The 21,700-nt window shown below is 32.3% G+C and overlaps 3 protein-coding genes across 4 annotated transcripts; all 3 read left to right on the top strand.

Annotated features, from left to right (window-relative positions):
- Nucleotides 1-1,813: 1,813 nt before the first annotated feature.
- Nucleotides 1,814-4,325, top strand: LOC114712125 (pre-rRNA-processing protein TSR2 homolog). The gene is made up of 4 exons (XM_028896597.1): nucleotides 1,814-2,069; nucleotides 2,377-2,465; nucleotides 3,104-3,217; nucleotides 3,981-4,325. The coding sequence occupies exons 1-4, from the start codon at nucleotides 1,892-1,894 to the stop codon at nucleotides 4,149-4,151; spliced, it is 552 nt and encodes a 183-aa protein (XP_028752430.1). The 5' UTR covers nucleotides 1,814-1,891; the 3' UTR covers nucleotides 4,152-4,325.
- Nucleotides 4,326-7,123: 2,798 nt separating this feature from the next.
- Nucleotides 7,124-12,436, top strand: LOC114712097 (uncharacterized protein At4g15545). Of its 2 annotated transcripts, XR_003737196.1 has the most exons (11): nucleotides 7,124-7,562; nucleotides 8,170-8,238; nucleotides 8,881-8,934; nucleotides 9,038-9,098; nucleotides 9,211-9,285; nucleotides 9,547-9,804; nucleotides 10,594-10,639; nucleotides 10,732-10,810; nucleotides 10,941-11,075; nucleotides 11,399-11,467; nucleotides 11,860-12,436. XR_003737196.1 is itself a non-coding variant. In XM_028896563.1 (10 exons), exons 1-9 carry the CDS (start codon nucleotides 7,272-7,274, stop codon nucleotides 11,031-11,033), a joined length of 1,026 nt encoding a protein of 341 aa, XP_028752396.1. In that variant the 5' UTR covers nucleotides 7,124-7,271; the 3' UTR covers nucleotides 11,034-11,075; nucleotides 11,860-12,436. The 2 variants fall into 2 exon arrangements, 1 of the variants encoding a protein (XP_028752396.1); XM_028896563.1 differs by lacking the exon at nucleotides 11,399-11,467.
- A 7,361-nt stretch (nucleotides 12,437-19,797) lies between these two features.
- On the top strand, nucleotides 19,798-21,466 carry LOC114712130 (uncharacterized). Its single transcript, XM_028896602.1, has 4 exons — nucleotides 19,798-20,229; nucleotides 20,524-20,664; nucleotides 20,818-20,976; nucleotides 21,123-21,466. The coding sequence occupies exons 1-4, from the start codon at nucleotides 19,798-19,800 to the stop codon at nucleotides 21,210-21,212; spliced, it is 822 nt and encodes a 273-aa protein (XP_028752435.1). The 3' UTR covers nucleotides 21,213-21,466.
- The last annotated feature ends 234 nt before the right edge of the window (nucleotides 21,467-21,700 follow it).

Below are 21,700 nucleotides of genomic sequence, written 5' to 3'. Positions count from 1 at the left end.
CTTTTTATAGGACTTGATTGTAATTCTCTCAATTTGAAAGGTGGGAATAAATAAGCTTCTCCGCTGTTTCTTTTCTCTTTCCTTCCTCCCCAGCTCGTTTCTCTTTCCTTTCTAATTTTTTTTTTCCACGCATACATTTTGATTGGAGGCAATTTTGTTTAAGATGTTGTCAACTATTAAATGTGGATATCTAAACCATGTTAATTTTTTCTTTTCCTATGACAAGTTTGGATTGCAGTTTGAAACTGTAGTTATGTCTTGGAATCTGTAAAACTGATGTTACAAACTGAATTGGATAAAAACTGTTGTTTGGTTGGATTAACTTTTCCAACCAACTTCTGACTTTCAACCTCAGTTGAACTCAATAGAGAAAAATCTGACTTTTTAAACTGTAATTTCAAACGGTGATTATTAAAAATGAATATCCCAGATTTACTCTCATATTTTCTTCTCTGCCTTCGTTAGCATAATAAGCTTTTATATAAATTTTAATTTACATTCATGTTTGCCCATTACGTATTTTTTAAACTATTATCACATTAAAAACATAAAATTTTAAACAGTACTATTCAATAAAGTCTATACTCTTTTCAGTCATTTTACAATTAAACTAATTTTTCTATTAATCATCCAAACAATTTTCAACTGACTTTTTAAAAACATCTATCCAAACATATCCTAACTGACTTTTATTTTAAATTAAGTTACAAAAATCAGTTGAGTTAGAAATTAGTTTTGTCCAATACCAATCCAAACATTCTCACACTCTTCTCTGCCTTTTGCTCGAATGAACACGAGGAAACTCAGGGAACATTGGTGATCAAGGGAAAAAGACCATTAGCGATTGGGGTTGTGGCTGCACCACTAACGGTTGAAGAACTTGCTGTTTTCTACGTTCAGACTTCAGTCATATATCGCCGAAACAGAATCGCTAGGTAAGGTACTTATGCTCTGCTTGGATGGGAAGAAAAGCTGAGAGGAAAGAAAATAAGAGGAGAGAAAATAGAGAGAAGAAAAAATTAGAGGAAAGTTGTGATCATCCCTCTTGCTTGGATGGAAGAGAGAAAATAGAGAGGAAAGAAAATTAACATATATCTAAATGACTAAAATGTCTTTATCAAAATATATCATATTTACAATTAAATTAAATTAAATTAAATTAAATATTACAATAAAAAAATTATACTAACATTACCATCATCAAATAATTTAAAATCAAGTTATTTGATTTGTATATATTTTCAGATTATTATATTTTAAAACCAAATTATTTAATAAAAATATTGTTTTAAGATGAAAAAAAAGTGAATAACTTTTTTAATATAATAAAAGAAAATAAATATGGAGAGGAAGAGAGATGAGGGGCACTCATGGAAGTCTTGTTTTCCTTTCCAAATCTCTCCATATATGGAGAGAAAATGAGGCATGGAACCTACCTTATTTTCTCCTCCCCTTTTCTTTCCTCCCACATTTTCTCTCCTATCCAAACAAGAGAAAACTTGTTTCCCCTCATGTTTTTCTCTCTAGTTTTCTTTCCTCTCTAATTTTCTCTCAATCCAAGCAAGGGGTTAAAGTGAAGGCAACAAGCCTGCCTCCTACTTTACCTAGGTAAGTTAGGCTAAATCTTATCTATTAATTCAGATATGATAAAGATAAGATAAAAACAGATTCTGTTTTGAAATACATTAACTTAAAAAAGAATAAAACAAGAATAATACTACTACTGTAAATTATTTTAAGAGATAATAAGCTGCAGTGGGCCGAACCTGTAGAGAGCCTTTATTGGCCTAGGGTTTGCGCTGCATATTAGAACAGCAGGAAATACTTTCACGCAAATCAAAACAAAATTTTTCCTCAAAATTCGAAGTTGACATAATATTCAAAGAAAACGATGGAGAGAAGATTACCAGCAGATTCAATCCCTATTTTCAACGAAGGGATAGCTCTGGCTCTCTATCTCTGGCGACCTCTCCGTATTGCTGTTGAGAGCCAATTGGGAGGTCGAGAGTCTCGCCAGAAGGCTGACAGACTTGGCAGCGACATACTATACTGGTTCACCCAATGTAAAGGTTAACTTCTTTTTCTATTGGAACACAAAACTGCCTGGTTTGTATGATCAAAAGCAGAATCCTGTGGTAGTTGCCGACGCTTAAGTGAGAAGGATTTGGTAGAGTCTGTTTATAATTAAGTAATATTAAGAGATGGAATTGGTAGAATTTTATACACATATATATGTTGCATTGAAAGTCAGATTGAAGTTGATTGCTGTTTGATTCAGAGAGGGGTGATAATTTAGGGGAGGAAAATCTTTTAATATGTTGGATGTGGTATTACTCTTGAATTCAATTACTGATTCTAATACCTTTTATTCCCTAGAGCCTCTGTTTATTGATGACTTGGAAGAAATGCTCTATCATGGTATGCGTTCTCTCAACATGGTGATTCAAGATGGCAGTGAAGAAGAGGTTTTTGGATATATATAATTAAGATATCTTGCAATAGTTGCTTTCAGATTCTCATATAATTATTTGTTGTCCTAATATGTTATAAATTTCAATACTGGGCTTCATGGCATTAACTAATTTTTATTTCATTATATTGCCAGCATTTGAATGTGAAAACAAACTTGTGCTGACAGAGCTTTTGTTCTTTTCATGTTTATAATAGATCATGCTCTTTTGAGAATGAGTCTCATGATCAACTTCGTGGGTTTTGCATAAATATTCCGAAGACCTATATTGGCCTATTGGGTTGTTGGAACCCTTATTCTTTATTATGAGTTTATTAATAGTCAATACCACATTTTTTGGCCAGGTTATGTCTAACTACATTTTTTAGGAAGGCTCAAATTCTTATTCTTAAATGCATGTCAAGTGCATGTGTGTTTTATTTTCATTGGCCAAATTCCTGCGAGAACTCTTCTATCTCAACGAGCTACTCATTAAATTGAACTATTGCTAAGATGCCTATGATGGGGGTTTTTTGTCAATAAATTTATATCTGCCTGGGTTATAATTTGAACACATAGATGCATTGGTGGTATGCAATAGCTGTTCTTATTTTTTTCTTTTATCCCATCATTTTCGTGTTGGTGATTTTGCAGGTAGCTGAGAAACTGATGGTTCTGCATGAAGAATGTCTTGAAGGTAATTTTAGGTCCATTGAGATTCTAAGGGAAGCCAGTCTTAAACAAGCTGCTCGCCCTGATCCTAAAGAGGTATATTATAGTATCATGTTTTTAAAAACTGAAGTACTGTTTTATAATTATATTGGTTGTATAAAGTATATTTATTGTTGGGATGTATATAACAAATTTAGCTTTTACAACTGAAAACTTGATGTCCAATGGAGTATGTTGGGAGGGAGGAGCAACGAGTTATCATTTGTAATGTTGCTGGAAATTAAAAGATGTGGCCTTCACTCATATATACAAGAACTAAGACTAGAAACTCTTGTTTGATTTAGAGCTGGCATGCCATACTATTCTAGTGGCAGTCATTTGTGTGATCTGAAAATCTCGGAATTTGAATCTTAGTTGCTTGAATCAATACTCCCACTTCTCACATCCTTGTGGGTGGCTTTGGCATTTGCATTCCTTTTTTCCACGGCAAATATCATTGGATAGAACGACCATTTATTCAAAATAAGCAAAGAATCGCCAAATTTAATTTAAATATGAATATACATGAATTACCATGCTGAACCGGACGAAAGTAATGATCTTATTGCACGAGGCATAAAAATTAGGAAAGAAATGGCATTGCTCTCTCCCTTGTGAAAGATTTATATTCATGGGCGGCATGCTGATTCTCATAATCTGATTTTTGTCAGTTGCCATTTATGTTTGTTGACTGAGTATGGTTAAGATCGTACACACAATGTTTTTGGCTATCATCAATGATATGTGAACAGAAACAATCTGATTATCATCTGCTTGACTTTGACTGATGTTATAATTTTTGACATATTTGCCTTGTTAGCTTGTGAATAATGATGAGGACGACGACGAAGACGATGACAGTGATGAAGATTCTGATATGGCGGTGGAAATGGAAGTGCCAGCTATGGAGTCCATGCCCAAGGCTGCAGCTGAGGCAGAAGGCGATGGATGGACTGTGGTCTCAAGAAGAAGGAATAAGGGTAGAAATTAGAGAACAGTGGGGGAATTCATTTAAATATCCATTAAATTACGTTTAGTTTTTTGTTTACTTTTGTCTGTTTGGTTTTTTTTTTAATTCAAAAGGAAACATTATTCAATAATGGTGGAAAAATATTTGTGGTTTGAGTTGGTCAAACTTATTTCATGAATCAACAGTGTTGGATATCGTCGGGGCTTAAAATGAATTCAATTTTACCTGTAAATTGTCATTAAAAATAATACTTAAAAACGTATATGAAAAATAAGTACTCCTCATTTTGGCCAGCATGAATATGTACTCAATTCTTCAGCTCAAAAAAAAAAAAAAAAGAATATGTACTCAATTCTGATTTACAATGTTACACGGGTACATTAAAAAGGAAAAAGAAAATTTACCAAGAGTGCAGTCAAAATATGGAAAATATAATAACTGAATTAAATTATCATGTGTATATTGCTATGAAGGAAATTGTTGCAAGTAATTTTCTTTATATACTTTAAAGACCATTCATATGATATTTAGATTTTTTTATACTCCTTTAAGTATGTTTACAACAACAAAAAGAGGGGCAATAAACTCAATTTGACTATAGCATTGGCATGGACATGGTTATACTATCCCCCCTGTACCTAAAAGGCAAAAAGTGCTTGTTTTGTTCAAAAATCACTTTTAAAAAATATTTTTATACAAATCAAGACAAAATTTTTCTTACATACTTACTTTATACTATAAAATCACTCTTAAAATCATGTTTGGTTTTCACCTAAACACCTCCAAACATCAAATAAGTTTAATTTTGTATTAATACTCATATGATCCTTAATATAAGACTAATTATTGAGTTAATATTAATCCTAAATATAAGACTTATTTCTTATATTTATCAATTTTTTTAAATTATCCCTATTAATATTTTCTTACCCATAATCAAGTAAGAGAATAAGGGAGGATATTAAAAAAAATGATTATATTGTTTTAGAAAAAAAAAACATGTCATTTTTTTAATAATTAACTAACTTACCTATCTTCCTTAATCTAATCAAATTAGTTTATTAGGTATTACATTAAAACCAGAAGAGTATTACTTTTAGTTTTTAAAAGTTGATTTTATTTTAGTTTTGATGCCTATAATTTGAAATGAGTAGTTTTACTTCTTAAAACCTTATTTCAATTATTGAAAATACTGTTCTAAAGACTGAAAATTTTCAAGCAAATTAAAATGATATCAAATTTCATAAACCAAAACTACTTGTTTTAAATTTTAGAAATCAAAACCAAAAGAAAGTTAAGTTTTTAAGGATTAAAAATGATACTAAGCCTTTAATGTTTTTAATGGTTCGTTACATAACCTGGTTAACATTTAGATTGTTTGGGCTTTACATTTTAAAAACTTCACGTGAAATTATTTTGTAGATGAAATAAATAATACTCCTCTTATTTTTAATATAAAACTTAATTATTGAGTTGATTTAAGTCTTAAATATAAGACATATTTCTTACATTTATTAATTTTTTCTAAATTATCCCTATGAATACTCTCTCAATCATAATCAAGTAGAAGAACGAAGGAGGATATTAAAGAAGATGATCATGGTGTTTTAAAAAAAACATATCATATTTCTTATAATTAACTAACTTACTTAACTTTCTTAATCTAATCAAATTAGTTAAATAAGTTTTATATTAAGGACCGAAGGAGTAATAATTTGGTAGATAAAAATGCTTCTGGTGTTTGGAGAAAAAATAGTAATCTCCCGGTCCTTAATATAAAATCCATTTAACTAATTTGATTAGATTAAGGAAGTTAGGTAAATTAGTTAATTATAAAAAAATGATATATTTTTTCTAAAACATCATAATCATTTTCCTTAATATCCTCTCTCCCTTTACTAGTTGATTATAGTTAAAGGAGATCCATAGAGATAATTTAGAAAAAAAATGATAAATATAATAAGTAAATTTTATATTTATGACCAAAATTAACTCAATAATTAAGTCTTATATTAAGAATCAGAAGAATAATACATAAGAGAAATGATTGTATCGATAAATTTTGAACCGTTGACTGTTTAGAAGGGAAGTAAGATGATGAAAGGAAAAAAGAGAGTGCTGGGAACTGCCTCGCGTGAGATTGCAACTTCCGGGCGGGAAAAATAAATCAAATTTTTTCCCCATCCAGAATGAATAATTCGGGTACGCAAACGCATACTATATTTTATATTAGTTTTCTTTGCGCGCGTGTGTGTGTTTTTTTTTTAAAATTTAAGATCCAGTCCCTAGCTTGCTCTTGATGTTTTTTTTTTTTTTAAAAAGTCCATTTATCCCAATTTAATTGAGAAAAATTATGTTATCTATGTAATTAAGTGCTGGCCAAAAAAAGTATATAATCAAGTGCCTAAAAACTCAGTCCAAACTTGATTTGGAAACATGTTAATTTTGTTTGAAACCATGTTTTGACTTTAACTACTTCGGGCTTGTTTGGAGTTCCGTTCAAAATAAACTTTTAAGTAAGTTCATGTAAATCGAAACAAAACTCTCTATATATACTTACCTCGTATTTCACAAATCACGTTTAAAAAATTATTTATAAATCAATCTAAACAAACTCTTCCTCATTCCTTTTCATAAAATCCCAATGTAAAAGAAAAATATGGTTAAAATCTTTTTTTTTTTTTGTCATCGGTTAAAATTTACTTCTTATCCTATTTATAATTCATTTTTAATATTTCATAGTAAAATTAAACCTATATTAAATATATCATCAAACATTTTTCTTACTACTTTTTTACGTCAATACTGAATAGTGGTGAGAAAAAAGAAAAATTATAATAAATAATTAATGTGATGCCTTTGGGGGGAAAAACATCACGAAACCCCTCTTCCAAGCCCCTTGTTTGTTGATTCATTGTAATGGCAATATTTAACTCACTGTCAAACAATTCAAATGCGGTACTACCACTGTATATCAACTATCAAAAGCGGAAGAGGGCATTTTTGGTTCAAAAGTCCAAACCCTGCAACAACCTCTCCCATCTTCGAATTCATCGAAAAACCTAAATCCCCACCTCCATCAAACAGGAAGCTGAAATCTTTCTCGTTTGCGGGGAGGAGGGAAGAAGGTGGTTATTACGTATGTCGCAGGTTAACGGGCTCAGCAATGCGGTTGGTCCCGATTTCCATCTGCCCGACGAGATACTATCGGTGATACCCACCGACCCTTATGAGCAGCTCGATCTGGCTCGCAAGATTACCTCGATGGCGATCGCTTCGCGGGTTTCGAAGCTCGAGTTGGAAATGGGTCGGGTCAAAGAGAGGCTTTATGAGAAGGACCGAATAATATTCGCGCTCGAGGAGAAGGTCTCCGGTCTTAATCATGCATGCCAGGAAGCTGAGTCCAGATTGAAGGTCGCTCTCGATGAGAATGTAAGTTGATGTCCCCCCCTTTTTTAATTTAAAAGAAAGAAAGAAAGAAACTCTGATTATGTTCTGAGTAGAGCGGGATATTCCTTGTATTTCCATTAATACTGCCGCCTGCGGTTAAGCAAATGACTGTGTTCACCTCGCATAATCGGTATTTGCGCAAGACTATAAGAAAAAAAAAGGAAATGCTGGGAACTGAAGTAAGTATATGATGGAACTATTTATCATAATAATTAACAATTAACTTTAGTAACGAACCTGACATGGTGGAAGTAAAGGCTGTACGCTGAAGGTAAGGAGTAGTTACACGATAGAATTAATTATTTTCACTGCTAATCCGTGGCAATACTCACACAGACACTCTACGCTAGCATTTTGTTCTTACTTATTTAGTGCAAAACATAAACATTAGGAGGCTTTAATTTTTACAAGGAACTAAAGGTGGAATGACCACTGTGGGACGAGAAGCCTGACATATGTCAGTCTGGAATTGTCTTTCTATTTATTGAGTGGTATATGTAAAATAAAACATTTGTTGGAATTAAATAAAATATTATTCATTTGAAAGTTTAGAATTGATGGTAGATGCTTTTTATTATGTATATTGCAGATAAAGCTTACACAGGAGAGGGAGCAATTGGCAGTGACAGCAAAAAAGCTCAGTCGAGACTTATCAAAGGTGAGAGTTGAAGATATGTTGGCTGACATTGCAAATCACAAAATTATTTCTTGAACAAAATATGATAACATGGAAAGATTTTGTACAAATTAGCCCATAACTATAGAAAAGTATGATATATAGGGAAAAAAGTTTACATTTGGTTAAAGAAAGCCCCTTGCATGGTCATCACCAGGAACGTTGTTTTGTCCACTAAATCTTGCTCTCGTGGCTTTAAGAACTAATTAGCTTACAAATGCCTTTTCTTTTGTTGATAATACTCAATATGGCTGTCACTGTCGAGATGGAGTGTCTGTGTTCCATGGTGCATGTTTGTGCATATTTTTTCCCTTCTGGCAAGAAAAATTCTGTTATCTTTTATGATGGAAATCTTTCCTTGTGAACACAATTTGACTTTTATTGAGATTTTGTCCTTCATGCATAGTTGCATACTTATTTTCTTGACTAGTGTGCCCTGTATTTACTTTTCTCTACTTCTATATTCTTACTAGTTCAGATATATTAGCTTCTTCTAAATTTCCACATTTCTTTCCTTTTATATATGCACAAATCACTGGTTAGATTGTCAGATGATGTTCTAATTTTTTTTCTTTTTCTTTCTTTTTTCCCGAGACCTGACTGTTTTTCCACGCTATTTGATAGTTGGAAGCATTTAAGAGACAGCTGATGCAGTCTTTAAATGATGATAATCAATCTGTAAGACATTTTTAGTTGTTGCAATTGAGACTGGTTTTGAAAATGACCTGTATATTCCTCCTGAAGAAGTTTATATTCTGTTCTCCCTACTGTTGTGCAACAGACTGAAACTGTTGATATTGGAACTTGTGACCAGTCTGTTCCAAAGGCATATCCTGATAAGGGTACTTTCAATCTCAATGACTATCCATTTCGTAAATTTTCTAGTGAATATTCATAGTATTAATTGTCTTGCTTTTGAAGGCTAATGTACATTTCTCTTTTTATTGCTTGCAGATGAAAATGGCAGTGGCTATGCGGCACATCATTCATATAATAGCTCTACTACTGTGGGTACCACTATTGATGAAGGTAGATAAAGTTTTCCAGTGTAAATAGTAACCGTAGCTCATGTTACTCTGCAATTCTATAGTTTACCATGTTATTGGATGCAAGTACTACGGTTCATGACAATATACTATAGTTCATGGGTGTTTCCTGTTTCAAAATCTGAAATTTCTGCTAAATGCTTTTAATGTGTAATTTCATTTTCTATAAATATAATGCAGGAAATATCAATGTCTTCTAATCTTCTGTGACTTGAATATTTTTGTTTTTTAAATGGTTTTATAGGTTCAAGATATGCTGGAAATAGATTTTCTATAACTCCTTATATCACACCACGTCTTACTCCACAAGGAACTCCAAAAGTGATCTCAACAGCTGGATCTCCGAGAGGGTATTCTGCAGCTGGATCTCCTAAGCAAACTTCTGGCGCCACTTCTCCCACTAAGCTTCCATATGAAGGACGGCAATCACTATCTTCATGGTATCCATCAAGTCAGCAGTCGTCTGCAGCAAACTCTCCTCCTCGTGCACGATCTCTTTCAGGTTTGGAATATTTATTGTTGTTCCACTATTAATATTTTTTCCCCTCAACATCTTGATAAGATTGGTTATTGAAATCCATTAAACTTAGTTATTTGCTCCTAGTACCCGGTGGATGCTATCATTTTAAAAGCTACCAGTTAAGATATTGAAATATTGTTTTGGTTTTGGAAGATATAGTTGGTAAAAGATGCTGGTTACACACTGAATGGCATGTACCTCATTATTATAAATGTAGGAGTTACTAGTAAATCTATAATTATATTTTGGCATATTATTATTAAAATCAGAGCATGGTGGAGAAAAAAAACGATGGTTTTTTAATGCTGTTTCTGCCAACAAGTGAAGAGATCTATGCTAAATGGTTATTTCACACATATAGAGAACTAAACTTTGGTCAATATAATGGATTTTATCACCCTTCTGGAAGTATATTTACTGTTTGATAGAGTTTGTCTAAAAGGGAATTGACATCAATTCACTGGGTAAAAAACAAGGGCAGAAGACACTTCATGTATTACTGTACTGCGTTAATTCCCTAAAATCTTCCCCTGCGTGAGTAATTGAATAGGTCTGATTGGAAGAGCACTTGTTTTACCTCTTGCCTAATGGAGTACTGGAGTTAAAATGACATTTAAAGATAATCTCTCCTCTCTTCAACTTGGAAAAGAAAACCTTTTTCATTTGGGTGGGGTGGGGTGGGGTGTAACATTGACTCTTTCATCGGTTTGATAAACTGCTTAATGCTTAATGTTGTCCATCTCTGATGATTTATACTAAAAATATCTATAGGCCGTACTCCAAGAATTGATGGAAAGGAGTTTTTCCGCCAAGCTAGGTAGCATCCTTTTTCCTTCTCTTGTAAAATGATTGTTTTTTTCCGATATTCTCTTAAAAGCTGATTGTATATTTTACATACATCTTTTCCAGGAGTCGCCTTTCCTATGAGCAGTTTAGTGCATTTCTTGCTAACATCAAGGAATTGAATGCTCAGAAGCAAACACGAGAGGTAAATACTTCTTTCAGTCTTGAAATGCTGTATGCAGTACTGGGTGCTATTACTATTTTTTTCCTTTTATTGAATGCTGGGTCCTGCCCTGGTCCTTAATTGTTAAACAACTTGTTCTTTCCTCTTTTAGGAAACTTTAAGAAAAGCAGAAGAGATATTTGGGACAGACAACAAAGATCTTTTCCTATCTTTTCAAGGATTGCTCGGTCGCAATGCACACTAGTACTGAAAGCATCATTACCTTCATTTTTATATATTCAAGTTGGTATGCCCCTTAAGCTCCATTTCTCTCGGTCAGTTTTCCCCTCTCACACTCGCACAGATACACTTGCATGCGTGCGCGTGCACAAACTTGCATGCATGTAGACAGAGCCTTGCACTGTGAATGTGTTTGCATCTGGTTGGCGTTGCACTTATTGATACGCCATTAGTTAGGCTGGCCTTTTGTCTCTACAATATATCTTTGGCATCACATTATCAGATTTCTTTTCTTTTTTTTGTTTTTTTTTTTTTTTGGGTTGGCAGACTGTTATCATGAGCCTTCTTTCAACGATCCTAATCTATCTATTAATATAACTTTACCTGCAGATTTTCATAGACTTTTTGTGAGTAACATTTTTCTACATTTCTGGTGCATATTTATTGCCTACATGGGAGGTATGTGTTCCCATTAATACGTGGACCATATAAACACTATAACTGAGACCAAATTGATTAACAAGATGCATGGGACAATGTAAAGCTTTTGATGTTTGGTTTGAGACCAAGATTCAAAAACCCATTTTAAAGATTAATGTGAAAGCTCACATTCAATATTTCAATTACTGAACAAAAAAGAGTCGCATAAAAAGGGATAAACCAAATACTTTTTTTTTTGGTGAGAATAAACCAAATATTTCCGCTGATGTAATTATGCTCCTTTGAATTTATTTGTGGTTTATAGTCACTCTGTTCCCAATTAGTAACTGGCAATGCTAAGATCTCTGGATAATTACCCGACCTTGAACTGCAGTGATTAATTCCTATTTACTTGATAATTTATTTGGCAGCTTATGGATCAACCTTGACTTCCAGTGGATGTTCTATGACCTGCTTCTTACTGTGATCAGAATCCAAGATAGCATTGATCTGAGTCATGAATTTGCGATGACTGTATGTTTCATTCGTCTAGGCTTCATTGTTGAATGCTATGTAGATATATCATCTGCCGCATGACATGCTCACTGCTTAGCAGGCTAAACTGCTATTTGACTGTTTTCAAAATGTACGTGAAGGGAAACGCTCTTGGTTCAATCCGTAAACTTTCTTTTCCTTCTATTTGGTGGCCAATTGACGAGAGTATTGTCTTCCATTTGTCATGGCTGAATCTGAGTGTGCAGTAAAATTGCATAGCCTACAAGATTCAGGCGTTAAATGTTGCTGATCTTGTGCTTCGGAATCCATAGTTGTCATGACTGGAAGTTCTTCTGTCTTCCAAAAATAGGTTGACCAAACTACTTACAACTAAGACTTTAGCATGTCATGCACACTTTCTGGTACAGAGTGTTACATGATATGTATGATCGTTTGATGTATTATCTTTTGATAGATTGAATCTAAGAATCTAATGAAGTGTGGTTTCTCTTATCTCAAGTGTGGTTTAAAGATAATCTGAGATTTTAAGTGGTGGAATTGAAGCTAGCCTTCATTTTGGAGGTTAGAGGTCTAACAAGGAGATGATAATCAAATAAGTTATAGTAGTCTTCCCTCCTGGCTACCGAGCAGTAAAACATGAAGTGAAATGATTTTATAACTGGAGTTCAAATGGTACAGAAAGCATTCTAATGCTCAATTTTATTTGCTTATAAGGGCATGTAGGAGCAATATTTTGGTCTCTGGACAGTTGGGTTATTCCAGCTGAACTAATCTTCTCATGTACAGTTCAAAAAGAGTGAAGAATAAAAGTATTCTGATAGCCTTTAGACAAAGGTTGCATGCCTTTTCTGAGTCGCCTGAGAAAGTTGATCCTGTAAATGAAAAGAATGACAAATCTCTGGGCAGAGGGATCTCGGGTTGAAGAGGAAGAGAGGCAGGGAGAGAGATACAAAGAAAGTGTTGTAATATGGAACAGAATAATATTGGGATTGGAAAAATGAGGGAAAACAGGAAAAGGTGCCGTGGTGATCTTATGCTCCAAAATCAGCTCTAGATTCACTTGCAACACCCACCATTGCACCAACATGATCTTGCTGGCTCCTCACCCACTTGGGGAAAAGATATTCATTAAGATTTGAATTGTTCGTCACCTAATTTTAGATATGGTTTCCTTTTTCTCCATAGGTTCTGGTCAATCCTACATCTTATCATTGTGGAAAATTTATAACGAAGGATCTAAACTGGACAGGCATTACATTGAAGGGTATTAAAAATTACTACTACTCTAAAGGACTAAAGGTTATTATCAGATTTTTAATAATCTGCGTATGATTTTATCTAAACTCTTTATCAAAGTTGTTTAAAGTTTTAATTTTCATAAATTTGACTATGATTTTTCTAAAACTTTACAATTCATGTTTAAAGCTCCCCCATTACCTGTAATTTATAAGGAAATTATAATTTCTCAAAATTTGTATTATAACTGCTATCAAGGTGAATTCCTCAATCATCATTTTTTTTATTTTCACAATCATTATTCGTTTGTTTAGTTTAATTTTGACACTCAACCATGTTGCCTTGGTCTGTTGGATTATTGGTAATCAGTATGTCTTTTCCAATAATCGACAAAAGCAAATTCTCATCTTTTCCAGTAATCTAACATCATATCAACAATATTGCGTGGTTTTAAAGCAAGTACATGATCTGTATGTATGTATGTATGTATGTATGTATGTATGTATAAAGATAACATATGAATCAGTTCATTTTTGTGGTATATAATTAATTCGTGCCAGAATTTTAGACTTGGACAATTACTATCTTATAGGAATAATTTATATCAGAAGGTTAATCCATCGCATTAGAGGGGATAATTTAAGGGCATAAAAATAATTGTGCATATTCATTTATGTTTTGTTTGATGGGGAACTGGGAACACACGAGTTGGTGATCCAAATATTTATCCATTAAGATAAGATTTAGGATGAATCAGATCAGAAAAGATGAAGTTGAATGAATCTTAACGTAAATTTAAATAATGAAAGCTGAGCATAGTGATATTTGTTACCAAAGGTGGAACAGAAGCAAGTGGGAAACGAGAAACAATGATAAAAAAAAGGTTTGATGAGTTATTTTGTGGGATGCGAGTTGGAAAGAAAAAGAAGCAGAGGCACCTGATACTACGTACTGTCGCGAACTTCATCTTCTTCCTTTTTCCCTTTCTCTACCTCTTACTTTTTTCTTTGTCCCCATTACCTTCCTCACTCCTCAGATTTTCCCTCAAGCTTATTCTCCAAGTTTATCCTCATCAAGACTAAATTTAGACAATTCATCCCAAAAAAGGTTAAACATGTTTCATCATGCATTATACTATTTGTTTCATGTCCTTGATATGTATAAACCACTTTTTAACTTTTAACTATATCACCAAAAAAATTTAAAAAAAATGGTTTCATTATTAAAAATTATTTGGTTTCTACGATTACCCCTAATCTATATATATCATAAATTTGAAAAAACACATCTCTCTCTAATTCCTCATTATATATTAACAAGAAGGATAATTTTGAAATAAAATAATTAATGTTCTACAAGCTCTCTTGCAAAGTGTCATGAATCTTGGATTGTTAAACTTTTTTTAGAAAAATGACTAACATATATAAGACCAGAGGAATATGAAGTTTAAAGAGTAAGTTATACTTCTTCTGGTCGTGTCCTAAATATAGGATTTTTTCAGCTAATTCATTAGGATTAAAAAAAAATTAGTTATGTTAATTATTTATAAAAAGGGCCAGACCTATTTAAAAAACTGTAACTTACTGAAAAGACCTGTGACAATATGTTTTATCTATCGAAAGCAGTATATTTTATATAATTTTGCATGTATTGTATTGATCATTGATGATGATGATGATAGGGTTTGAAAACATTGATGATGTGCATATAACTTATACAGATGGTGTTTGGAACTTTATAGAATTGTCCAAAAATGTGGGTGACCAAGTTGATGTTGTTTTGCTTTAGAGACGGCTGTGAATTGAGGCAGGAAGGCAAGCCAGGAATCTTTTCAAATAACAACATTAAACATCGATCATGCATAGCATATGCATATGTTTTCTTATTGTATATATACCTTTTGAATTGAACCTGATACCCTTTTATCTTATAAAGTTTTCCCCTTGATTTATTAACGGAAATCAAGTCTTTCTTTGACTATTTTCCAGTTTTATTATTTTATTATCACCTACTTGCATGGGGGGGGGGGAAAACAATGATCCATCCCGTTATTTTTTTTAGTAATTAATATGGATATGGATAAGCAATCTGCTAGTCTGCTACCGGACTTCAAGACACCTTATAAAATTAATTAAAAGATTCACCAATGTTTATTAGAGCTATGTGCATATAACTTTTTAATTTTACTTCATCAAATTAAAATAGCCATATACGCAAACTTTAATATATGAAACTAATTAAAGAAAAATGAAAAGCAGAAGCAAAGATGAAAGATGTGTGATTTGTGTAGGTGACAGGAAGATATGCAAAAAACCGCACCTTGAAATTAAAGATACAATTAAAGATTTTGATTCATTATTTCAATCAATCAATTAGTCATTATTTGGACAAACATATATATGACAATATTCTGTTACAGATGCTTTTTCCATTATATTTGTGTGTGTGTGTGTCTATATATTCTGCGTGTGTATATATATATATATATATATATATATATGTAGCTAACTAATTACATTACTTGTAATTAATATACCACCACCACTTCTATACATATCATCTTAGTCAAAAAGAATTTTAAAATGATTGCTATATAGATTCACAACTTATTCACCTATTTTTGTCCTTATTATTTACAAGATGTATATGTTGAAAATACATACTTGGCCTCTATAATGTAGAAAAATTATATTTGAAAATCTAGATGTTAATTAGTTAGATAAAAGTATCCTTGAAATTAGAATTATTTTTACAAATAAGTGTTTTATGTAACACTCATTTATGAAAATACTTACAAACTTCGTATTACAAAGTTTCATAGATTTAAGACTAGATTCTAAGAAAACTACTAATAATAAATTTAAGAACATATTATTCTCAAAATGTTTTAATACCTTACTAATATATTAGGCTGAAATAGTTTTTCCGTTTTTGAACTGAAGGCTCAAATAATATTTGAATATGATCCAATAACATTTTATATCAAACATGGTATAAAACACCTACAATTTTTATAAAAAAAATTTTGAGCTTTTAAAATAGAATTATATGGTCAGCCCCGTGCACTGTACGGTTTGTCTCGCGAACAAAAATTTGGAGGTAAATAGTGTAAAATTTACCCCTATCTTATTTTTCAAGTATCCCAATCTTTTTAAGATGCTAAAAAAAAATTATGAGTAAAATTGCACTGCTAAAAAGATCAGAATATTGGGTGTATATCAGAAATAAGATTATGACTAAATTTGTACCTAAATCAAAATTAAAAACAAAACCTATGTGTTCACCAACAAAGATAGAAAGCATGATTAGAATATTGTATCATCTACTAAAACTTATCAGTTAGATGATCCATATATTAGAGAAGACATCTTCAGCTTTACATCCAAATAAAAATTCATATTCATCATTCAACAGGATAAAAAATGACATTAGCTATATTGTTGTAGTTGCAGACAATTGTAAACCCCATAACGTGAAGAATGATGTGATTTCAATTTGGATTATGGCAATTAGAAGTGGGACTTATAGGATGAACTCAAATAAATCGTTCCATGATTTGAGCTTCCCGTAATAAATCCCATAAAATTTAAAGGGAGAAAGTAATTAATTGAAATTAAGTTTCAATGATCAAAAGAATTCATATTGAGCACATGCAAAACAACAACATGAATATGTCCCACAAGATATATATAGTACACATGAAGTGTCCATCTAACCGTCCTTCGAAGACACAGTTTGGGACGAATTGTTGTATACGCCAAAGCTAAAACTTTCTTTTTCTTTTGTTTGGACATATATAAATAAATGGTGGGTATTATACATATAACACATATAAATATAGGGGAAATAAATGATTTGATGAAAACTTTGGGTCGAGAAGGGTTAGATATCATGTACTTGATTTGCTAACCGAAAATATAACAATCGCATGTGCTTGATTCTGAGGCTATGAGTAGCTAGGTTGTATCTTTTCAAGTATTTATCGATACAAAGCTTTAATTGAAACACGTAAACTCTATAATTATTAGGAATATATATACAGTATATATGCACATGACCCTGACTACAATATACTTTTTCAGGTCTCTTCAGCCCTTTTTCCTCTACTGAGTTCTTTAGTTGGCTCTGAAAATAAAATAAAATTCCCGGTTGCATTCAATGTCCGTAGTTATAGTATATTTTTTCTTTTCAAGTTATAACTTTTGATAAGATTGAATTTTGACTTTAAGGGCTTCATAGTGGCTCGGTAACATCATGTCCTGTACGTATATATACACTTTTTGAAAAGGAGACATTATTATAAGTGTACAAACTTGTAATTTTCATTAATAAAATAGAATCGATCCAAATATTTTTGGGGGCTGATTGGGATTGAATTGATGTACAATTTAAATTATGAGAAATAAAGACAAAGGTATATAACGACATTCTAATTACTGATCAACTTGATGCTAATTATCCGAAAAAGTCTCTTTTTGATAAACTTCATTTTTTTTACAAAATTTGAACTGTTGATTAGTTAATTAATAGGAAACTAAGAAAGAATGATCTTTGAACTTTTCATAGCCCTCAAATACGCACTAGTTAATTAGTTGATTAATGCTCACTTTGCTTTACGCGTCATGAGGGAAAAAATAATAACAACAATAAACATTAGTATTAAAGTATGTCCAGTATCTTAAAATATTTTGCTAAATACGATCAATATCCTAAATTATTTTGTGATTTACCCAACATCTTGAACTATTTTGTTTTAGGTGTGTCTAGTACTTTGAAGTATTTTGTAGTGCAGCTAGTACTCTGAAATATTTTTTTAGGTACATCCACAACCTGAAAAATGCTTCATGGTACTTAATATGCATTCATTTAATGGACTTTTTGAGGAACTAATGATGAATTTAAAATTATTCATGAAATAATTAATACTTTAAGAGCAAAATTATACCACAAAATATTTTAGAATGCTGGATGCACCTAAAAAATATTTCAGGATACTGGACACACTACAAAATATTTCGGAGTACTGGACGTACTAAACAAAATATTTTGAGGTATTGAATACACCTTACTCCTAAACATTATCCTATTAGGTGGGAGTTAGATGATGAATGAAGATCTTGCACTATTGAATTTACATGTATCATTTACCAAAAAAATATCGTTCACTAACTTTTTTAAATGTTCTTTTCGATCTTTGTCTACTTATTTTTATAAGAATCATGTTCTTTTCGATCTTTGTCTACTTATTTTTATAAGAATCAAAACCATTTTACCACTCTAGTCATAAATACAAGTCATCTGTAGGAAAAATTGTGGACCTAAGTGTGAGTCACTTGTAATATATTTAATGATCTTGTATTCTAATTTTACTTTTATTTAATTCTCATTAAAAAAAGTAATAAATATGTATTTAATTCTCACTGAAAAGTAAAAAAAAAGAAATGATAAATATGAGAATGATTTGTAAATATAGAGAGATAAAAAAAACTTTAATAAGAATAAAATTGGACGTTTTTATCAATTTAATGCATTTCTTCATAAATCTAAAATCCCCGCCAATTGTTCCTCGTATGTAATCATTTTTTTGCGCTTGTATATAACCACTATGAATCTCATTTTCTTATATGGACTATCTTTGTCCTAATTATAAGATCTCATTTGTAAACTACAAATGAGATCTTATCATTAGGACAGGAGGTAGTAAAATATACAATCATCACAACATCTTAATTTCTGACCCAAATTTGTTATTCATGTAGCTGATTTAATGGTTAGCATTTTCTATCATATATATAGCATCACCGCTCTTATAACAATTTTAATATTTCCTATAAGTTTATCAGATACTTTCAGATTATGTATAACTTCTGATATCATTCTCCGCTTTAAAAATTTAAACTCTAAGTTAAAAAATTGATGGATTTTTTTATATTCAATTTAAAAAATTGATGGATTTTTCTATATTAAAAATACTATTATACACCAAAAAACACAGAATATAGCTAAAGTGGCACCTCTCCTGTACTGAAGTTCAAGGGATACTTAAAAGTATTTGGTTTGATTCCTATATTTTTTTCCTTCATAATATAAAAAGAAAAAAAATTAATTAAAATATAATATTCAGATGAAGTCATTACCGTGTATTATATTGAGCTAAATACTAGCTAATTAAACTAAATTATCTCTTGTTTAAAAAAAGGAATTAAGTTGATTGTGTTAATTCAATATATTGCTTCGATCGAAGTTGTCAGTGGCATTGTGGCAACAACTTGTCAATTAAAATGCATAAGTGTACCTAAAAAAGGTGATGATGATTAAGTTTATTTTGTATCCAAACTTTTTTTAATTTCACACAGTGAATGAAGAGAAGAATTAGCATAAAATAAAACTTAAAAGAGTGATAGTTAAGGTCATTAAGTATCCAAGCTGTCTGACTAGCTATTTTTAGTCTAAGCCACTCGGTCACGTGCTTCTTCCTCAACAACTTGGCCTAATCAACCCACCGTACTACCCCGACTTTTCTATATATATAATTGAAAGCACCACGCTAAAGAAAGGCTAAAAAATTAACTCAAAAGAGTCATAAAGATATTTTCCTCATGCCTCTGTCTCCTTCAATGGCTGCTTTTCCTCAATTCTATTCAAACTACACAATATTCCCCAGTGATTACCCAGAGTTTCCAACCCAAGCTGCAGCCATTAATGGAAACGTTAATAATTTCTCGGTTATAGAGAATAGAATGTGCGGTCACCACGATAGCTTCAGCAATATTCCCAATGGTGCAGCGCTCGATCATGCTTCTTCAGTATTGGACTGTGATACTATGGCTTCGTCTTGGCTTCCAACGTTTTCTGATCAGCTAGGGTGCTTATCGGACTTGGCCACCATTCCGGTGATTTATGGCGGCGCTGATGGCGGTTTTCAGAGCCTGAACGGTGGCGGATACAAACCCTCTCACCATCTGGGTGATTTTGGGGAAGAATGTTGCGGGTTTGTGGAGGATATTATGAAGCCACCTTCCTATCCAAATTCTGCAGCAGAAAAGTGGGTGCGTGCTTAATTTTATATTCATTCTGAACTCATAATTAATCAGGAACCGATTTTTTAATTTTATTAGCATATGATGAGCTAATCACTCTGAAAAGGAAGAGGAACTGAACAACAGAAAATTGTCGTGCAATATGGATGTATCATCCGTCCTTCTCTACTTCCTTCTAACACACAAACAGAATTTCGTTGCATATTTTTCACGATTGTTTTATTTTATTTTGGTTTTATATGAGTAAATCTTATGGGGGTTATTGAAATTGATTTCATTTGAAATGACCTGTTATAAATATAGGGATCATATCAAGGAAATCAGATAGCAGCAGTCGAGGAACCAAACATAAAGGTAGGACGATACTCAGAAGAAGAAAGGAAGGAGAGAATTCTCCGATATTTGAAGAAGAGGAACCAAAGAAACTTTAACAAAACCATCAAGGTCTTTCTCATCTCTCTCTCTCTCTCTCTCTCTCTCTCGCTCGCTCGCTCGCGGTTAATATCACCTCTTTAATTACACACACACGCCAACTGATATTGTTTTTATATAAAACATGAGTTCGTAATAATTAATAATATTGTACAATACATGCAGTATGCTTGTCGGAAAACTCTAGCTGATCGGAGAGTCAGGGTTAGAGGAAGGTTTGCTAGAAACAACGACCTCTGTGAAGATGAAATCACCATGAAGAAGAACGAGAGTATTGCTCACAAGCAGGACCTTTACGGTGGCGATGATTCCGTCCAATTTCAGGTCACTATATTTTATGGTTGCGTGTGTGTAAACATTATGTCCGATGACAAAAGATTTTATACCAGATCGGATGATATTATTTATGAGAGCTGAATGCAAAATAATACATAATAGACTTATTGTTCGAATGATATTATAATTTGCAGTTAAAGAACAATGATGAGGAGGACGATTGGTTGCAAGAGGCAATGGCAAGCTTGGTGTGTCTATCTCATTCTTCGTCTGAAGATATGTAGAGCGTCGACGAAGGTGGATCGAGTAAAAGCTGATGATAAACTATAGTGGGCTGCTATCTCTCTCTCTCTCTCCCCCTCTTCTCTCTCTCTCTGTTTTTTTTTTTCGCCAAATGATAGTGTGAAGTAGGGTTTGAATATGTAGGAAGATGATGGAGGCTAAGAGAGTTCACTAATTAGTCAATAGTGTTTAATTTTGACAATTAAGCACGTAGATGTAACTTTTAATTGCATGGCGGTGCAACCAACTGCTGTCCATTAATGATCTGGGGATATAATTTTACTTCATATGATGATCTGATGATCTGTAGGAGGCATCTTAATTTTGTTAAGGAATTCTAATGTGCCTAGCTAAGCTACTTTGACTGGATACTTGGGTTTGATTGACTTAAAGTTAAAAATATATACGCGAAAGGATGGCTTTGATGATGTTTGAGTTGACAGAAATATTCCGATATATATAGCTCATAGGTCACTGTTAATAGATCTCT

This window comes from Neltuma alba, unplaced genomic scaffold, assembly GCF_004799145.2.
Source record: "Neltuma alba isolate B1F8T4 unplaced genomic scaffold, ASM479914v2 tig00011337_pilon, whole genome shotgun sequence".
Lineage (NCBI taxonomy): Eukaryota > Viridiplantae > Streptophyta > Magnoliopsida > Fabales > Fabaceae > Neltuma > Neltuma alba.
The sequence above is the reverse complement of the archived record's forward strand: the minus strand, read 5'-3'. Positions and strand labels throughout refer to the sequence as shown.

Coding starts and splice junctions, on each gene's coding strand:
- LOC114712125 (XM_028896597.1), top strand. CDS start 1,892: ATGGAGAGAAGATTACCAGCAGATTCAATCCCTATTTTCAACGAAGGG. Junction 2,466..3,103: donor AAGATGGCAGTGAAGAAGAG/GTTTTTGGATAT, acceptor GTGATTTTGCAG/GTAGCTGAGAAACTGATGGT. Junction 3,218..3,980: donor CTCGCCCTGATCCTAAAGAG/GTATATTATAGT, acceptor TTGCCTTGTTAG/CTTGTGAATAATGATGAGGA.
- LOC114712097 (XM_028896563.1), top strand. CDS start 7,272: ATGTCGCAGGTTAACGGGCTCAGCAATGCGGTTGGTCCCGATTTCCAT. Junction 8,935..9,037: donor TAAATGATGATAATCAATCT/GTAAGACATTTT, acceptor GTTGTGCAACAG/ACTGAAACTGTTGATATTGG. Junction 10,640..10,731: donor GAGTTTTTCCGCCAAGCTAG/GTAGCATCCTTT, acceptor CATCTTTTCCAG/GAGTCGCCTTTCCTATGAGC.
- LOC114712130 (XM_028896602.1), top strand. CDS start 19,798: ATGGCTGCTTTTCCTCAATTCTATTCAAACTACACAATATTCCCCAGT. Junction 20,665..20,817: donor ACTTTAACAAAACCATCAAG/GTCTTTCTCATC, acceptor CAATACATGCAG/TATGCTTGTCGGAAAACTCT. Junction 20,977..21,122: donor ATGATTCCGTCCAATTTCAG/GTCACTATATTT, acceptor TATAATTTGCAG/TTAAAGAACAATGATGAGGA.